We start from the raw sequence: 20,996 nt of genomic DNA on the forward strand, positions 1-20,996 counted from the left end.
TGATGGGAGAAGGAAGCAGGAGGACAAGGCAAGGGGATGACTCCCATCCAAGAAAATGACTGAGAAGACAGACAGACCACATCCATATAAGTGCTTGGCTCCAACGGGAATGTGCTGTCCTTTGGACAACTGATTACTGGAAACATTCAGGCCATTTTAAATTTGAAAAGACAAGCACCCAGATTATTCAGCTCAAGGAGGGCAGGGCAGGCAGTGCAGGAATGGACCAGCAACTGACTGGAATTGTAACAACCACAATTTGGAAGTGGCATCTCAGACTGAGGCGTTCCCAGCTTGACAAGGAGCATTTGGAAGCAGACACTGTGTTCTGTGTTCTAGCTTTGGCCTCTGGGGGAGGCAGGGCTGCTCAATCTTTTCCTCCAAGCTTTGGGAGAAGTGTCACACTGACTTACTGACTCATCACAGCTCGCAAGGCCCTGTGACAGCTCATTTTCAAACAGAAAAATCTCTTTAAACATCTGGCCTTGAGGTGGTTTTCACTGGATATGCCAACTCGCCTTTCCTTAGAGATAAACCTGGTTTGGGCATTTCTTACCTGTATTTCTAATGTCACCATTTCCTCAATCATTTATCTGCCAACATCAAGTTTCATGTGTTCAAGTACTTGGTTGAACTGGAGAATTTAATGAGCCAGAGCCTCCATCCAGAATTACCTCTACTCAAAATTCCTGCTTTACAGACTCTTCAAGGTTTAATACTAAAACATGTATTATTCAGTTTAATCTCCCATTTGTCACAGACGTAGAAACCCAGAACTTTTGTCCTTCTAGTCCTGTGAACCAAAAAACTCACATCTGACAGAAACAAGACCTTCCAGATGGTTCAAAAATGTCCAGCAACACAGAACTTATTTCACACAATCATGGAATTACAGAATGGTTTGGGTTGAAGGGACCTTAAAGATCATCCAGTTCCACCCCCTGCCATGGGCAGGGACACCTTCCACTAGCCCAGGTGGCTCCAAGCCCTGTCCAACCTGGCCTTGGACACTTCCAGGGATCCAGGGGCAGTCACAGCTTCTCTGGGAAAGCTGTGCCAGGGCCTCAACACCCTCCTAAAGCAGTTGGTGGCCATGGCCAGTGATTCCCTTTGAAATCTGGGTGTGATTCCTAATTTGTCTGAAAGTGCCAGGGCTCAGCTTCTGGATCTGGGTTCCCAGGCCAAATTAATCTCCTTTAGTGAATTACACATAATCATTTAGTGAATCCCAAGTATCCTTTAGTGAATTACAGCTAATGAACTGCAGTGTTCTCAGATGCACGAGCACTGGGTGACCTTCTGTCGCACGTGGCTGGATGGGGGAAAGTGCTCTGGCCTCAATTTGTCCCACTTTGATGCAGCAGGGATGTGCATGTGCAGAAATTTCAATTCACAGGGATGCAAAGGCTGCTGGACAAGGCCACCCTGTGCCCTAAAAATAAGATATTCAGTGATTTCTAACTTGTGTCCTAGAGTCCTGTTCAGAAAGTCACCTAAGAGCAATAAACCCAACTGTCAAAGTCAGGCCCTCATCCTGTGTTTAACACAATCATTGGAAAATTTGAAAAAAAAACCCCTGAACTAACATCAATGGCCTGTCTGTCTGTCCATGCAAAGTATTCTTCCTGCCCTCCAACCCCTTTAGGGAACTTCTGGGTAATTTCTCAATGCTAAAAAGATAAGAACACAAAATCAGAGTATGTCCCTTCTGGTCTCACTAATGTCATATACAGATGTCCAAACTGCCTTGCTTATATTTACATACTCAGCATATATTGCATCAGACACATTTTTTATTGCTCTACTTGATTTGGGACTCCACTTCCCATTTTCATGTGCTTTTATACACAACCATCAGATCTAGAAATAATGCTTTTATGTATTTAAAACACCTGGAGTGGCTTTTATGCATTTAAAACAACTGCAGGAACTTGGAATTTTCCATTAAAAAACCCCAAACAAATATTGCAAAACGTGGAATTATTGAACATGTTCCAACATTGCCAACAATCTATGACTTTTTAATGAGTAACTACAGCAATGCTTTTTCAAACTGTTACTCCAGCAGGGCTTCAGTTACTTTCCCTTTTTGAAATATTTTAATAAACTTACCCTGTTTAAAGATCAATTTACAAAGCAGTTAAGTAAATCAGACGTCTTAGAATCATCATAATTTCATTAATGAGTGGATATTCTCCACCACTTCATCCTCCCCACACTGCTGGAAGAGCCTCTTATCCCCCTGCGCTCCTCTGGCTGCCTATAATTCAATTTGTTTGCCCCTCTTTTTCCTTGTGAAATACAATCAACTGCAAAAGTAACAAGGATTAAAACGAAATAGAGACCAGCAGAACAACTGGGGGGTGCAGGAGAAAATAAAGATGGCAAATACTTTCCCTGAGAACACAGACCATGGACCAACAGCTTTGCTGCAGGGAAACTCTGCTGCCGGTGGAGCAGAATATCCTCTACACCAGCAGATCTCTGTGTATAATCACATGCTTTATCTGCTGATCAGACAGCAAAACTCTCACCATGGGCTGTCAAATTTCCTTGGGGAGATACCTGAAAAACAGAACCAACCACCGGAGAATGGCCATGTGTTTTTTTTTATTCTCTCTGAAATTCTCCAAGCAAGACCCCTGCAAAGGACTGATTCAGCTCAAAATTCAAGTGACTGATTTTTTAACAAATGAATCCTGCCCTTAAAATGAAGGTTTTTTAGGTCCTGACAGAAAAAAAAAGCAAAAAAAAAGGTAGCTGAAAGTATCAAACTTATTTACATTCCTTACATTAAGTTGGCAGTCAAGCCCCAAGGAAGATGGGAAAATGGGCCCAATCCCACTCACTGCCTTTTGCTACCTCTAAAGCATTAAACCTTCATGCTTATCTTTCATGCCTCATCCAGAAGGAACATGAGGTACCTGAACATCAGATTGAAGGGAGAACTTATAAGAGGCTAAATAAAAAAAGAATTTATTAGCCCTCCCAAATCCACAGATATAAAATATCCAGCAGGTCTCAACCAGATGCAGCTTCACTCCTTCACTTCTAAAGGGACTTCAAGGAGTGGAGGCTGTTTAGGGACTCTCAACAGCTTTGCTTTTCCTTGTCATCCCACCAAGATTCATTTACCCTATTTTTTAAATGAATTTCACCCTCTTTTTTTATTAATTCCACCCTTTGGATATGGGGCTCCCCTGCTCTGACAGTCCTGATCTCGAGTGGGGGCACATGGCCAGACACAGACGTTTTCTCTTCTCTTATTTTCCTGCATCTCTCAGAGAAAAGTAAGGACAAACACATCAAGGGTTTCTCACCTGCTCTCACAGCCCCAGCCCACGCAGACACAGGAATCATTTACCCAGCACTTAACTTTCTAGATGATGGAACACAGCAGAATAATCCCATAAAAACAGCTACGAGCTAAGTCCATGTCCAATTGAACTTGCAGAAGTTCAAAGCAATTCAATTACCCGTTTGGGAATAAGGCCAGACACCAGCCTTAACACCTCTAACACTTGAGAAAATGGCTCTGGACTCTTTAATGATCACAAGAAATCACTTTTTCCACTCTTCTACTCGCTGTAGATGAGTAGGAAGTACTCCAGCATCACTGAGGAGATGCTCTTCTGCAGAGGTCCTTCTCCAACTTCCATTAAAATTCACTGCTTTATCTAATAAGCAAAGCTCAAGACTTACAAAACCAGTTGCGCTTTTTGATATAAGACCTGTGTTTGATATAATCTGCATAATATGGATGTGGGCAAGAGCCAAAGCGTTCAGAACAGGATCCTAAGTCTGGTAATTGGTTTAAGAATGATTCTGATAAAGTCCAATCAACTGGGGAGAAGAGGACGGGGAGAGATGCCAACTTCTACCTTTCTCTGATATATGGCACAGGGCAGGACCCTTTCTCTGTGAGGTCTGATCCAGGTAGCAGGCAAAAATGGGTATTAAGGATGGCATTGCTATTCCCAAAGCAATATAACTTGCTTATCAACCAGTCTGACATCCAACCACCTAATTCACCACAGGAAGCACCGCTCCAGAAGCTTCCGATCATAACCAGGGACTGCAAAGAAACTTCACTTCCAGCTGCCCATTCTGTTGATTTTTAAACCATGCTTTATGTTATGCAAGCTTGTTTCTCTCTCCAAATGTATTTACAAGATCCAAGGACCCAAGCACAGTTCCATTCAGTGCTCCTTCCTTTTCTACACAGGATCTCAGAATGGTTTGGGTCGGAAGGGACCTTAAAGATCATCTCGTTCCAGCCCCAGGGATGCCACTCAATAGGTGAGGTTGGCTCAGGGCCCCATCCAACCTGGCCTTATGTCTCACCCAGCTTTACCCATCCCAAAGGATGCAGCTGGTTCTTACAAGATGCTCAGGAGAAGGATCTTAATTGAGCTCCAGCTGCTGCACAAACAGAGCTGCTGACATGTATCACAAAATAAATGCTACACACACGTTCAGAGGCAAAGATTGTGACCCTTCCAATGCAGCCCTAAGGCACTGCTGGAACACAATTGGGACATTTAGGGTCATAACACTACCCAGCCTTCTGAAATTCAAGCTTTAGCCTTTTCTGTTCTTATTGAACAAATGAATCTCCTTTAATTCAGAGGGCGGTGAGGCCCTGGCACAGGTTGCCCAGAGAAGCTGTGGCTGCCCCATCCCTGGAAGTCTTCAAGACCAGGTTAGATGGGGTTTGGAGCAGCCTGATCCAGTGAGTGGCATCCCTGTCATGGCAGAGGAGTTGGAATGAGATGATCTTTGAGGTCCCCTCAACCCAAACTATTCTGTGATTTGCATCCAACACAAATATTTCAGGAAAACCCAAAGCTTTGCACCATATCAAGCAAAGCTGCCCTTAAAACAGGAGTTGATGCCATGAATTCTGGGGAGCAACAAAGGATTAAGGATCTGACTCATCACTTACACTCATCGGCTGCAACTCCAGTGTTTTCAGTGGAGTTGTACCAGCTTTCAAGAGAGGAAAAAACCTCAGGCCTGAAGTGCTCATCATGTCAATGAACACACAGACTTATCCATACGATCCCATAATCATCTCCTGCAGTGGCATCTCTGGGCTCTGATTTTCCAAAAGGGCTCTACTCCCATTCACCCTGATTCACAAACAAAATGTAATCCCTGTAATGACTGCTCTCATCCCAGGGAAATGAAAGCCTCGCGCTGCAGCGAGGAGGGAAATCAGGCTCCAAGCTGATCTGTGGAGGTTCAGCGTCACAGGCTCTGTTTAGGAATGCAAAACACCGGCTCGGGAATGCAGAGCTCTGCCACTCGCTTTCCATCAGAACGGGGACAATTAATAAGAGCAGCCTGAAACTTCTGAAAATAAATCCGGCGTAATCAAACACTCCCCGCTCCACAAATTAGGGGAGGCAGAGCTGAGAGCGGAATATCAACATATCGTTCCTTCAGGAGGCTCTGAGATCCTCAGCCAGTTAAAGAGCCCCAAACCCACAGTCACCACTTCTACACGAGCTGTTCTTCCCCACCCCAGTCTCTGAAATTCTCTGCTGATAAGGTTTTTTTTACTGACAGTGAGCAAACCCCAGCGGTTTTGCCACTGATTCCGCTCGGGTGAGTAACTCACTCTGCTCTACATCTTTGGGAAAGAGAGAGAGAACTTGAGATTGATCTTACAAGGCAAAAATACAATATAAATGCCAATTATCATCATAATCCAAGTCTTACAAAAGGGACTGACCTCTGACTAAGCACAGGGCTTGCAGCCAGACACTTCTGAATTCTACTCGAGGCACAGACTGATTCACACTGACACCTTATCTGTCTAACCCTAACCTTCCCCACTTCCAAAATCTGGGTTTCCTGCTATTGTTGCAATTCTACAGCAACAAGGCAGGAATTCAAACTCTGAGGCTGGATTCAAGGGCAGATTGAGGGATCAGAAGGACTAACAAACAGAGAGAAAAGCTGTGGTGGCAGCTGAGTGCTGAACCAGGGCCCAAAGCCCAAACCTGTGCCAAGAGCAAGGAGGAGCTCTTGGATTCGGGAGCCAAAGACTAAACTTTGGATATATCAGCTCTGTAACAGAATCAGGGCAGGACTCGTGTGCTTGAATTACAGCAAATCTCACCAACACACTGAAATACTGCCTTTAACCCACATGAAAAAACACAAAGAGTCAAGGACAATAAAACTGAGATGTGGGCCTGACCTAAACACCAGATTGGCCCTGCTCCTGGAAGTGTTCCAGGCCAGGCTGGATGAGTTTTGGAGCAACCTGGTCTAGTGCAAGGTGTCTCTGCCCATGGTAGGGGATGGAATGGGATGAGCTTTAAGGTCCCTTCCCACCCAAACCATTCCAGGACTGTTTGATAAGTCACGTATTTTCAGCTGTCAAGATCACAGGTGTAGTGCTGTGTTCTGCCTCCTCCATTTCACTTCAAAATTTGACCAATCCTTTATTAAAATCCAGACAGCATCTCCAAACTCTTCTCCATTAACTCTGCCAGCTGGAGTATCTAAATACTTAAAACACATCTTTCTGCAGAAGATCCCTGGGAGGCAGAGAAGTAAAACTACACTAATTTTTGCGACCAAGAGCTCCCAGAGAGGGGCTGGACTTCAGACAAGTCCAAAGGACTTGTTCAAAGTCACACAGGAATTCTGCAAGAAGGCAGAGCCAGTGCCTGGCCAAACTCTGAGTGTTTTTGCAAGGCCATCCTACAGGGTCCATCTACAGCACCAGACATGACAAGGTGTAGGGCAAGTTTCAAGCAAGGCCATCACCAGGATTTCCACCACCTCTTCCACACAGGAAGGAAAAGAGACATCCTGAAGTATTTCAGGCCCCTTCGTTCTCCCTCAGGATCCATCCCCAGCAGGAACAACCAAAACACTTCCTTAAAAGAGAAATTTGTTGCTTCAGAAAACTAAAATGGAAACCCAGCAAACAGCTGAACCTCACCTACTCCTGATTTTGTGCTTAACTACAAAGCAAATAATTTTCCACTAAAAAACAGTTTGCAAGTGTAGTTTCACTGGCACAGCCTTAATGAGGACAGAGACTCCACTTGGAGAACAACTCAGGAATAGATAACGGTGTCTCCTTGAAGAATATAAATCATAATGGCAAAAACATGGGCTTTTGGCCACAGCTGCCTCCATATTAGAGTTTTATTTTAGTTAAAAGCATTTCAGAAATAAACAAATGTCCTAATTAATGCTCTTAAAGCAACAATTTTAAATTTTTTGTGTAGTCCAGACCTGAACTAGGGAAATTTCCTCTTGCATGATATAGAGAAGACCCATCTACATCCTACACTGCCAAGGCCACCACTAACCCACCTCCCCAGCTGCCACATCCACAGGGTTTTTAAATCCCTCCAGGGAGGGAAATCCATCACTGGAAGAAATTTTGGGGAAGAATTTTTCCATTCAATAAGATTTTTTTTTTTTTAAGGACCCTTTCAGAGTGGCTGTGAAATCATGAATTAACTCATCTGCTTTATCCTAAAGTAAAACCACAGGCTCAGGCAGGGCATTGTTTCAGCTAAGGAAGCTTAAAAAGCCAACTGAATATTCCTACAGCCACCAACTATTTACAGGATACCTTGTCAAGCAAGACAAAAAGAGAAAATGAGCTGAGTCTTCTTTCTCCCAAGTTTAATTAACGTGGTTTGTGCCACATTTCAAGGGCACTGGACAGTTACAGCTCAACCTGTGATTTTATTTTCTAAGCCACTGTAACTCCAGTGCCTGCTCTTCAGCGTGTGCCGACTTGGGAGCATCCACATCCTTGGGTTTTTTCCTTCTGTTGTTTTCCCTAAATGATGACAAGGCTTCAACCCAGTCCTTTTCCATCTGCATTACTCACCCTGATTCTCTTCCCACTCCAAAGGCTTTTACTCACTCCCCAGACAGCCCTGTCATTGCTGGCAATTAAGATTCACAAGCACCAGCCTGATAATTCAGGTAAACTTCAGGTGACGACGTTGCAACTGCCTGGTTCCCTCAGAACTCATATTTTGAGGGATGCAAAACATCCTGATGGTCATAGCTCACTCCTAACACATATTAATTAATCAATACTGCCATAAGCCCATGAAGCACAAGTAATTACTCCCATTATATTTATGGAGAACCCAAGAGAGATAAACTTGCATTGGCTACAGGGCTTAGTTTCAGATAAATGACAAATTCTTGTGAGACAAAAATCAAGAGTTCTGTGTTCATACCATGCCCCAAACTTCTCTCAAGTACTGACTCTCATCCAGCTGTGGACAAAAATTAGGCAGGAGAAATGGTAAGTGCAGCCAGGTTCCTATTTGGCTGTTCTGTGTGTAGGGATAACCCAACTCCTCCCTTACCTCCCCTACCGGTAGTTTTAACTGTTCAACCTTTATCTTATACAGAATTTAAGTTCAAACTTTTAAATTTTTTTTAAAGCTCCATTTTCTCCTTTCCCCTTCTCAATCCCACTTACCCTTTTTTTAATGATATCTATGTCTAATCTGGAAATTTTATACCTTAATGGGTCATCTTGGCCCATTTGCTCTAATTTAATACTCTCTAATCCCCTCCAAATAGGTTCATCCTGGTTTCCCCTCAGTCAAAAATTGTTCACCTCTACTTCCACTGCATCCTATTAACTGCACATACACTGGAATAAATCGAAGCTGCTGCTGCTGCTCTGCTGGGAGGTGGCAGCTGATGAACAGGGCAGAAAACTGCACAGGGGCAGAACAGGACTGAAATCAAAGCACAGCAAACTCACACCACGCAATTCCCACTTTGGAAATTCATGGTGAAAGCCTGACACAAAGTCAGACTGTCCCTGTGCTCACACAAAGTGATCTGAGATCCCTCTGCAAACTCTGGATTACCAGAACAATGAAGATGCACAGGGCAACGTGGCCTTACCTCCTGACTCCTCTCCTGCTGTGAACTAGATCTTTACAATTTCAAGTGGTGATTTTAATACTGAAATCCAACACATTTCCAGCTCAAGGGACTGGCAACAAAGCAGGAAACCACTAGTTTTGAATAGAAGACTAAAGCCACCAGCAACAGAAAATAACTAATTAAGGGCTGTATCAAGAAGTCTTTTTGAAATCCATTGGAGTTTGGTTTCCAACAAAAAAATCCCTGGCAGGCTTATTTTTGCTGTGGCTCCCTCTACAGAAGCCTGTGAATGCACTGCCACTTGCACTATGATAAGGATAAACTGAAATAATCCATCTGGGAAAACGTGGCTGCATTCACAGCAGTCCAGTTCCTTCCCACCTATTCTGCAGACCTGGTTTCTCTTCCCAGCTCAGTCTGACAGAAGGAACAATCCAAAGTCAAGAGGTCAAAGTATCTCAGGAATCTGATTGCTGGGAACAAGCAGTTGGTTGTGCCAACAAGAGGGATATTGGGAACAGCAAACCAAGACCGGCCAGTGGGAGCTGAGGGACAGCACAGAGCAGGTCAAGCCTTTCCCTTCAGCCTTTCAGCTTCAACAATTGAATCCATTTGCTTATTTACTGAAGAAACAGCATGGAGACCAATTACACTGAAGATTGATGAACAGAAGCCATTTAAAAAAAAGAAAAAATTGACAGGCTTCAAGGATGAGATTTAGACAACTTCCATTCCACCTGGGATTCAAGATACTGCTTGGAATAGCCCATCCAATTCTAAGGTGAAGTGAGGTGCCCCAGGTTTTCTGCCTTTGCCATATAACACTGAATTATGATAGTGTTCTCATCCCTTTGGCCAAGTCTGGAGTGGTGCTAAACTCTTGCCCAGTTCAGGTCTCCCTTTAGTATCTCTCCAGTATGTTCAGTAGATGTATGAAGATCTCTCTTTTAACACTAATTTTTCTCTGATCAAGGCCAAGTTTCAAAGAACTGCACGGTTTTCTTTCTCTTTCAGAGACAGAGAAGTAGAAATAGAAACAATACATCAGCCAGACCAAGTGAGCAATTAAAAGTAACTATTCCCTGATTTAAATGTCTGGTTATTTTACTATTCCCTGGTTTAAATGTTCCACCAAAGGAGTGGAACTCTCCAGCCAACTGCTCATAATCATTGTAACCATTTCTCTGCTCTTTTTAGACAAATTAACAGAAAAAAATACCATCAAATGATCTTAATTGTTCTGGGCTTCTTCAGCTTGTACTTACACTACTGGAAAAGTTCTGAGCATACTTTACATGGGGATGGGACGTTATAAAGCCTCTTGAGGGTCTTCAGTGTTATTCACCATTCTGTAAGACACAAGGAAAAAGACAAATTAGAGATGTCTGTGAAAGGCAAAGAGACTCAATCCCATTATTCTGGATAACCTGTCACTAATCCAGACCCACAGAGGCTCACAGACTTCAGAGCACATGGTACATTCCTCAGGAGAAAGTCTGGTGGTGTCATCAGTCCAGAGACAAAAATTTAAATTACAATTGATTTCTTTCAGCCACAAGTAAATTAATCTATGCAATCATTTAGCCTTATGACAGTTACCTACCCTTTTAACTCACAAAAGCTATTAAAAGGATTATTTGGCCAACATCCTCAGAGAGCTCAGAGACAGGTACTGTGTTCTGAGGAGGAATGACCTAATAGAGTTTTCTTTAGCTATTACCGCTCATGTTTTTCTCCACAAACTAACATGGACTGAAAGTGCTCCAAAAGTCAAACTATTAACCAGAGGGAAAGAGAAAGGCAGGATGTTCTATCCAGGGACATGTAGAAAGAACTAGGGACAATATTTACACTTCAGGCTATGGGTGAGGTAGGAGAGAAAACAAGTGGATAGAGCAGCACATGGATTTGCAATGGGATGATTTCCTCTGCTCCATAAAGAGATGTCCAATATTAGCAATCATGGATTGCTATCCAGGGGCAGCAATCATGGATGGACACATCTTGCCTCTTCCAAGTGGTTAAAGGTGGTCCAGATACTACAGAATGACTCTTCTTTTATCACACCTGCTGGAGGCTTTGGGGAGAACAGCACCTATCCCAGATGGAGTCCACTGGGCATACACAGACCACAGAACCACAGAATTGTTTAGGTTGGAAAAGCCCCCTAAGATCATGGAATCTCAGAATGGTTTGGATTGGAAGGATCCTTAAAGATCATTTTGTTCCAACCCTCTGCCAGGGGCAGGGACACCTTCCACTACCTCAGGTTGATCCAAGACCCGTCCAACCTGGCCTTGGACACTTCCAGGGATCCAGGGGCAGACACAGCTGCTCTGGGCAACCTGTGCCAGGGCCTCACCACCCTCACAGCCAACAATTCCTTCTCAATATCCCATCTAACCCTGTCCTATTCCAGTGGGAATCCATTCCCCCTTGTCCTGTCCCTCCATCCCTTGTCCCAGGTCCCTCTCCAGCTCTCCTGGAGCCCCTTCAGGCACTGGAAGAGGCTCTGAGGTCTCCCTGGATCCTTCTCTTCTCCAGGTGAACCCCCCCAGCTCTCACAGCCTGGCTCCAGAGCAGAGGGGCTCCAGCCCTTGGAGCACCTGTGACCTCCTCTAGACCCACTCCAGCAGCTCCATGTCCTTCCTGTGCTGAGGGCCCCAGAGCTGGAGGCAGCTCTGCAGGTGGGGTCTCAAAAAAGCAGAGTACAGGGGGAGAATCACCTCCCTTGAGATCGAGTCCAACCATCCCCCCCAGCACTGCCAAGGCCACCACTAACCCATGTCCCCAAGTGCCACATCCACACGGCTTTTAAACCCCTCCAAGGATGGTGATACCATCATTCCTGTGTTTTATTGGTTTTCCTCTTTTCCCCTCATGAAAAAAACTCCTGAACCCTCAGGACAAAAGGCTGGGCTGGCTGAGCATTCCCAGGGGCAGCAGCACTCGGCTTTGGCCACCAGCTTTCCTGGGAGGTTCCAGCCTGTCCACATGTGCCTTCTCCCACCCAGACGCGGCCAAGGAAAGCTGGGTGTTCCCAGGGAGGGGAGCTGCTCAGAGCTGGCTGCTGCCACTTCCAAAACAAGTCATCTGGCCCACATGGAGCTGCCTCTTCCTCTCCAGGAAAGGAGGTCACCCAGAGCAAGGTCACAGACACGAAGAGTGGTCCCGGCAGACTGTGACAGGTCACACCCTGTGGCCTGGGAGTGAAACGGTGGCACCAAACCACTGATGGATGGGAGGGACAAACCCCCAGGTCCCTCACAGTCACCCACCCCAAACCTTTTAGAAAGACTTCTACACCAAACCCCTCCCCTGTTATATCTCTTAACTGCATTTTAAACATGTTCCCCGAGGCAGTCACAAAAAAATATGAGATCATGCTGTTGACTTCTTGCCAAATTTTAATACAGAGAGCTGGTTTGTTTTCCAAAGAGGAACAAATTAGACTTAAATATATACAAACTTTCTGAAGGTCAGAGAGGCTAATGATAGAGAACTGGATTCGTCAGAGAAGGATTTGCTTCCAGGGTGAGGAGTGGGGAAGAAGCAAAGAAGGAAACCCAAAAAGGAAAGATCACTTTCCATCATCATGAAACGCAGGATTAAAACTGGAACGTGAGGAGATGAGATAACAGAGGCAAAGAAAAGGCTGCAGTAACTCAGGGTTTGAGATGACAAAGGCAGGAGGGTGATATTAGTAATAGTAATGGAAGAGGAAAAAAAATGGTATAGACCTCAAATGTAAGTGAAGAGCCATTAGGATCTAGACCAAATTTGGGATGTGAACAGCGGAGGAAGAGGAGCTTTTCCAAGAGACTCCAGATCTGTGAGAGCAGACAGAGGATGGTGGGATTTCAGTAGAGAGTTCATGGGAAAATAGGAAAAAGATCTCCGTTTTTGCTATGTTAAAGGCTGAGCTGGTTTTTATTGCACTCAGAATGCAATCCCAAACTGTCCCAGACTGAGCCAAGCACCAAGGAAGGACAGGGAATCCTCAGGTCTGACAGCAAATGGAGTTCCAGAGAAAGGGGAAGAAGCTGGTGCTTCCTAAGGCTGCTGCCAGCACAGAGTGGCTGCTGTTGAAAAGGGGCACAAACAGTCTTTGACTCCACGTTGGTCCAAAGTTCAGGGGCACAGAAACACCTTCCCCACCCCCAGACACGCGTCAAGTCTGAAGCTGAAACGTTTTTGTCATTTAAGGGCACCTCAGACAGGAAACAACCAACCCCTCACCTGTAATTTTAGTCCAAAAAATTCAATCCCAACCAACATCACTTCAGTCACCAACAAATCACGACCCTGAAATCAGGACTCAACATCCCTCTTTCCCTTTTAGCACAAACCAAAGCACCAAACCCGCTCTGAGACAGCAGCAAAGGCAGGTGTCACCACTGTCTGTAGTGAGAGGCAGGTAAGAGCTCACAAACCTTTGCCCTCTTCGCATTATTCATTAAATAAATGATCTGCTAACGTAGGGAAAACACAACCAGCTCCCCTTTCCTATGGCTGGTACAGACAATAATAAAAAAAAAAAGTCACTATTAATATGGAAATCGTGGCTGCAGTTGTAGAATCACATGTAATGAACAATCTTGTCCCCAGCTTAAGTTTGCTATAAAGGCAGCTTAAATTGACAATGGATGAGTCCTCATGGCAATCTGTTTTTCAGATATTAAAAATCTCATTTTCTCAGTGCCAAGGACAAGTGGAAGTGTGAAGCACTGGAGTATCAACTCTGCATTTGTCTCACTTGACATGAAATCATTCTCATTTTAGTTCTGATTTTTTTTAATACATTCTTGGGATCCACTTCAGTTTTCTTCATTTCTCACTGTGTGCAATTAAATGTTTTGAAGTAGAGTTCACCCTGATCCACAACGCCCTGCAGAAGCAAGGAGAAAGTCACTTGGTAAAAATGAGGCTGATATCACTTATTTGGAAGAGAAATTCATTTTCTCTTTTAATTTCTGAGTGACTCACCTAGTAAAAAAAAAAAAAAAAAGAAAAAAAAAAGCCATCACTTTGTATTTCACTAATACCTTCCTTGGTAAGTTCTTAAGCTTTTGTCCTTGGGGAAGACAAACATCATCATTTTGACATAAGTAAAACATGAAGAGAGGGGCTGAATTCTTGGCTTAAAGCCACACAGGGCAGGATCAGTGGCTGAACATGGAATCTGCCTGAGGACATGGGCCCACCACTACAATTGTCATACCAGAAATGCAGAACCCCCAAGTTCCAGCCTTGCTGACAAACCTGATGCGTTGGATGGTGAAGAAATTAAGCCCAAAGAATGAAGTTCTACCACTGCTGAACTTGAAGTAAAAGCCAGATTCCCGACTCATGCAGAATTACAAACCAATCCTCTCCTAGAAATAGCAAAAAACAAAATTCAAAGTTCAAGTCTTCTACTGCATGTGCAGCTCAAGGTCTGTAGGAACTGCCAGGTCCTCTGGGTGGGCTCTGTGCAGGGGTGTTCACATGTGTGTACACGTGTGTCTATAAACATGTGCCAGGGGAGGTTCAGGCTGGACATCAGGAGGAATTCCTTCATGGAAAGGGTGGTCAGGCACTGGAAGGGGCTGCCCAGGGTGGTGGTGGTGTCCCCAACTCTGGAGGTGTCCAAGAAATGACTGGACGTGGCACTCAGTGCTCTGGTGGGGATCACTCACAGGTTGGACTCATTCCAGCTGGATGATCTTGGAGGTCTTTTCCAATCTAAATGATTCTGGATTCCATGGGCTTCTCTTACACTGAAGTAAAACAGTCACCTGGCTTAACTTCTGTCCAGAGGACATCCTGCCTCAAAATCAGCAAGAGACCAATGATCCATCCATCCAACTCTAGTTCATCCTGGTGATTAATCACCCTCTCCATTACAAATTTGTACTTGATTTCTACTTTGAATGTGTCTGGCTCCAGATTCCAGACAGCAGCCTTCCTTTGCCAGCTCCAAGTCCTTTATTCCTGGGAGCTGTTCAGACAGGCTGTTATTTACCCAGTGCTTTTAAAGCTCCAGGTACTGCATTTGTATCCAAACTTAAAGATAAATTCATCTGGGTGCACGCACAAAAGTAGGACTGGTGTCCAAAATACTAAAGCTAATCTAGGACTCTTTAGCCCATTTTCCCAAAATAGGCCTATTAGGAAAATAAAAAAAAAAAAGAAAAAAAGTTCTGCCATATGACTTGAGGATGTGTTTCACTTGTGCCCTGGGAAGCAAGGTTAGGAACCTTCTCTAGGAAGGTCAGGAACCTTCTCTAAAGCTCTGCCACCTCCTGAGCAGATCTGTGCAGTCACTGCACTGCACCACAAAGAGAAGAGATGGTTCTTGAGTCTTTGGGCTCCAAGTTATTTAAATATCACTACTTTAGGTATTTAAACATCACAGAGCTCAAGGAGTGCTTGGACAATGCTCTCAGGCCCATGGTGGCATTGCTGGGGTGTCCTGGGCAGAGCCAGGAGTTGGACTCAATGATCCTTGTGGGTCCCTTCCAGCTCCGGATGTTTTGTGATTCTATGATTTTTAAGTCAGTTCAGCGAGGTCTTGTGCAGACCCTCAGGAAACTCTTGCCAGAAGTCGCTGCTGAACAAACAAAAGTCACTGAACAAACAAAAGTCACTGCAGGTTCTACCTCAAGTGCTCCTTGCAGACCAGGTGCAAGGCAATAAGGTGTGAACTGCTACAGTAAACATCTTAATGGACAGGTTGTGACCTTCTCAGCACAGAATGAGGCAGTTGAGGTTCACAGAATCCCAGAATATGCTGACCTGGAAGGGACCCACAAGGATCAGAGTCCAACCCTCAGCCCCGCACAGGATCACCCCCAAGAGTCACACCACGAGGTTGGAAGGGGCCTCTGGAGGCCCTTTTATCCAAGCCCTCTGCTCAAGCAAGGCCTCCAAAACCCTGGACCGTGTCCAGATGGCTTTTGAGTGTCTCCAAGATTTAAGATTCCATCACTTCCCTGAGCAACTTGTGAAGTGAAAGGAGTAAGAGATCATACTTTTTATGAACACAAAAATCCTTGAGAAAACTGGTCAGAAGTCCCCTCCAACCAATGCTGCTTTCATTCTTACCGTGACTGTGTTTTCACCAGACCCCTCACTGTACAACCCAGGAGAAAGCCGTATTTTGGGGTCATGGTGAAGAACTGCAGCAGCACCTTGTCACATTTACAAGCCTATAATATTTTTATGGGATCCTCTTCTTTCTCAGAACTCTCTAAGTGAAGGAAAGCTATGGACAGAAGCCTTTCTCCTTTAGAAAACACACCTCAATCTCATGATAAAGCCACAGTTGGTAAATGTAAAAAAAGTAAGTGAGTAAATCACTGCTTCCATGTGCCCTGCAGATCTCCCCAGAACAGTCAACCAAGGATTGCAAGTAAAACTGTTTCTCTCCTTTTCCCTCTCCAATTCCATGCAAAACAAACCTCCTTAACTAAATTTAGTGGAACTGCCTCCAGTGCAAAGCAGAGGCTGGGCTCCATTTTGAAGCAGACTGGCAATGGAGCCTTTGTATCGAAAAACTGAGGTTACAAAATCCTGAAGTTTCCCAAACTCACCCAAGGCTTCCAGAAAGGCAGAAAAGTTCATCTGTATTTCACTGGAAAGGACCCCAAATTACTCCAGAAGTCCCAGAGAGACATAAAAGGCAATGCAATCCCAGTAAAAGGATGTAATTTAGTATTGCTTTGTCCTTAATGGCAGCTGGAAAATGAAATGCTGTCACCAAGTTCCATCTGCAGAGACATTTCAGCAGAGAGCCCGGGTGGTATTTTCACTATTGCTTACAAATGAGCTTCCAACTCTAACACTGCTGGTGTATCTCCTCAATTGCTCCATGCTGTCCCCTCTAATCATGTCTAAAAACTTGCCTGGACCAAAGGCCAGACTTGAATTTGCTTTTCTGGCTAAAATTACACGGGAATGTCGACAGTGGAAGACCGACAGCAAGGCACAAATTCCTGACTAGCAGGGACAGCACATGACTGCTGTAACAGCCACTTCCTTAGGGATCAAACAGGTTATCCCAATCCACTCAGATCAGTTTGAGCACTGGAATGGATGAGGATGAGATCAGCCTAGTAGCTCATTGCCAGCTGACTCCTACAGAGCTACACCAGGCAGGACATGCCCTGAAGCAGAACTGAGATTTAAAGCCCCCACATGACACCCTGAACTCCAGGTACACCCTAAGGCACAACCCTTCATCTGGGCAAAGCTGCAGATGGGACACTGCCAAGTCCTGGAGTCCCAGCCTGGGCCAAACATACAATAAATGAGAGGCTTGTTCAGAAAACATCCCAATTAACACAAATTACCTGGACGGTTTTCTGCGAGGAACACGGTGACACAGTAGCTCTGGACATGCCAACTGGAACAAGGTTCTGTAGTGCCAAGCATAACTGGGAATCCACCTCCACTGCAGCTGGCTTGTCCCAGAGAGGATTCCAGAGCTCACTGTGAAGGTTAACCCTCAGATTCCATGTAGGTCAGGCAGGGCCAAGAGCACGAAAACAAGAGGCACTGCAGAACATACAACAGCTCTAAGAAATCAGAGTGTTCACCTGACTGGACAGGTCCTTCCTGCATCCATGACTCTCCAGGGAAGCCCTACTCACCTTAGTGAGTGCCACCAAACCTTCTCTACCAGAATCCCAGAAACTGTACCTGGCATCAGGTCACTTGACAAGAGGGAGATTATTTGCAAGGCGGGGGCTCTGAAACGTGTCAGATGAATTAAACTCGATTTTCTTTTTATTTTACCAGATTTTAACTTTTCCTTTGCCAAATCGGAGCAACACTTCTAAAAGTTGCATTTTTCCCCAGAGTGGTCCACAATGCTTGGAAGTTACATCTGCATGGATGTAAAACCCTTGGCAGGCACAGAGAGCAGCTACTACACAATCCTAGGTGAGGATAAAGATGCCCAATACAAGATGCACATTCAGCTGAAGAACCTACTCCCAGTTGTTGACTCAAGAAAAGAAACCAGAATTATATCTGCCACCACTAGTACCAGGAACAAGCATAGCAGAGAAGTAAGTAATGCCACACAATCCTTTATTTTTGCACTGCTGTATGGCACAAAAAAGTAATAAGAGGAAAGTGGTATCGCTTGAAAATAGCAAATTCTCTACATAAAATTTAAGTATTGTCTGTTTTAAAATAGGTTTTGGATTTAAGATCATTATCCCCGTTTTCCCAGGGAGTATCGTGATAAAACGCTGTACAAACAATAAACTTGTCAGGAACTTTACAAAACATGGAAATTGTTGTTCTAAAAAGCTCTCAGTTACTCGTAATAAAATAAAACAGGAATGCAGCCCTTTTCCACCCCCCAAAAGCCTGTGTGAAATTGTGCCATGAAAGGAGACCGGTGCGTGCCCTCTGCTCCCAGCTGCTGGAGGTTTGATGCCCGGGCACAGGGCACCCATCTGTTGTTCACTTCAGAACAGGGGGAGTTACCACAGGGTCCGTGTGTCGGAACGGGGTTGGGATCTGGGAGACGTGTCCTCGCTGCAGCAGCACATCAAACAAGCCTCCTTGGCCCTCTCCACCCCCCTGCCCTTGTCAACCTGTTCTGCCTCAAGTATTGATCCGTGGCTCTGCCCTCCCCTTTCCTGCTTTCCCCTCTTCTTCCTCCTGGCTGACCCCGACTTTCATCAGTGTCACCTCCGAAGGGATCATCCGTGTCACGCAAACAGGCCCATCAAAGTTGTCTTTTCTCCCACGTTTTGCCAGCAAGCCCGTGGGGCTCTTGCACCCCTGCAGAGGGACATGGAGCAGCAGATGCAAGGGGAAGGACAAGCCTTTTGTCCAAGGTAAAGCTGTACTCTGGTGATTTTGTACCACAGACACTTCATCTTATTTCTGCCCACTGGCTAGTTCAGAAGAGACAGAGATGACTTTGGTGAACAGACTGGCAGTGATGAAAATGTGCTGGTTATATTGGTGGTATGAAAATAAATTTTTTTAGAAAAGGTGTTTAGCAACGTGCTTTCATAACTTCAGGGCTTGAGGCACTTCATTATTTGGCTGCAGAATCACAGTAGTACAGAATGGTTTGGGTTGGAAGGGACCTTAAAGGTCATCTAGTCCAACCCCCCTGCCATGGGCAGGGACACCTTCCACTAGCCCAGGTTGCTCCAAGCCCCATCCAACCTGGCCTTGGACAATTCCAGGGATGGGGCAGCCACAGCTTCTTTGGGCAACCTGTGCCAGGGCCTCACCACCCTCACAGCCAACAACTCCTTCCCAATATCCCATCTCTCCCTGCCCTGTGGCTGTGGGAAGCCATTCTCCCTTGTCTCATCCCCCCAGGCCCTTGCCCAAAGTCCCCTTCCAGCTTTCTGTAGGCCCTTTCATACACCCTCTTCAACACTTTTATCCAAATAAATAAATAAAATACTCCTAAACACCTACAAAAAGTGGCAATAACATTCAGGCAAACACCAACTGGATGCTCAACCAGGACATTCCCACAGCAAGCACAGTCACTTCCCTGATCCATCCCCTTATCCCAGACCGCACCCCCCAAACGGGGATCACTCGCTGGCTAATTATTCCTGCAAAGGCCTTCTGCTTAACATATTACCAGGGATTTATAGGAGTGACTGTCTGGAACACTGCTTAACAATGCTAACAGCAGAGTTCCAAGAAATCAGTAGTTTGGCAACTGCAAATCCAGCAATCCATGCTGAAGTATGTGCTCACGCTCGCTAAACCTGTAATCCCAGTTCCCTCTTTCTTTTCTTTTTTTTTTTTCCCTCCCCATAATAAGTGGTTTAAATTTAGTAGGAATTAATCACTTGGTGCAGGTTTGCTTGCTTCAGTTATTTATTTCTTTTTTTTTTTTTTTTTTGCACTTGGAATCCATCTTGGATGACATCTAACAGGAAGAGTGGAGGAGGGAGGCAGAATGCGGCTTCCTAAAGAAAAGCCAGTCCGTTACACGCATCTTCCCAAATTCTGTTGTAAGTTAAGTAATTCCATAACTGGGGAATTTCCTCCTGCAGTAAACAGCAGATACCGGGCAGACACACGCCCAACCAGTGCTCCAGTGATATTTTTGCTCTAAGCTGGGTCCAGGCCAAAGAAAGAGCCTGGTGCCCTTAAGACCTGGTGCTCTTAAGACATACTCCATACAAATGGTCTGCTCTGGCTTTGTGGTCACAGAATCACGGGACTATTTAGGTTGGAAAAGACCTCCAAGATTGAGTCCAATCTGTGCCTGATCCCCACCTTGTCCCCCAGCCCAGAGCACTGAGTGATACATCCAGTCCTTCCTTGGACACTTCAGGGATGGAGACTCAACCACCTCCCTGGGCAGCCCCTTCCAGTGCCTGACCACCCTTTCCATGAAGAAATTCCTCCTGATGTCCAACCTGAACCTCCCCTGGCACAGCCTGAGGCTCTGACCTCTGGTCCTCTCACTTTTTAGCTGGGAGAAGAGGTCGATCCCCACCTGGCACCACCCTCTTGTCAGGGACTTGTAGATCTAACTGGGATCCTCCTGGGCTGCTCTCAACTCAACCAGGTTTGGCTTTGCACTATCATAGAATGGCTTTGGTTGGAAGGGACACCAAATACCATCCAGCCCCAACCCCCTGCCATGGGCAGGGACACCTTCCACTAGCCCAGGGTGCTCCAAGCCCCGTCCAACTTGACTCTGAACACTTCCAGGGATGGGGCAGCCACAGCTTCTCTGGGCAACCTGTGCCAGGGCCTCACCACCCTCACAGCCAAGAATTCCTTCCCAATATCCCACCTAACCCTGCTCTCTTTCAGTTAAAGTCATTCCCCCTTATCCTATACGGAACTCCACCAGGTGGCTTTTGCTGCATGGAAGGGAACTGGGAAGGAGGGAGGCAGAGGAGCAGGTGACAGCTTTGGGACAGCACCACAGGACTATTACGGCAAAACTCTGCTAAATATATCAGCAGTGCAAAGTAGGTGGGTCAGAACATACCTCCAAGAGAAATCCATATTTGGAAGCACAGCCCAAGTGGGAAGCTATATGTTCAAAGGAGGTATAAGCACAAGCATAAGGGCTTTAAGCAAGAACACTTGAAGGATTTGGAGTT

The 20,996-nt window shown here is 45.3% G+C and overlaps 1 protein-coding gene across 15 annotated transcripts in view; it reads right to left on the reverse strand.

Moving 5' to 3' along the window:
* HMBOX1 (homeobox containing 1) overlaps positions 1–20,996 on the reverse strand; it is a 107,712-nt gene that overhangs the window by 49,326 nt on the left and 37,390 nt on the right. For all 15 annotated transcript variants that reach the window (XM_027697793.1, XM_027697789.1, XM_027697785.1 and 12 more), the window contains exon 2: positions 10,164–10,247. In XM_027697793.1, the coding sequence (XP_027553594.1) occupies positions 10,164–10,186 (23 nt within the window). In that variant the 5' untranslated portion in view covers positions 10,187–10,247. The remainder of the gene's footprint in view (positions 1–10,163; positions 10,248–20,996) is intronic.

Source organism: Neopelma chrysocephalum, unplaced genomic scaffold (genome assembly GCF_003984885.1).
Source record: "Neopelma chrysocephalum unplaced genomic scaffold, ASM398488v2 Primary Assembly neopelma1_123, whole genome shotgun sequence".
NCBI classification, from domain to species: Eukaryota; Metazoa; Chordata; class Aves; order Passeriformes; family Pipridae; genus Neopelma; species Neopelma chrysocephalum.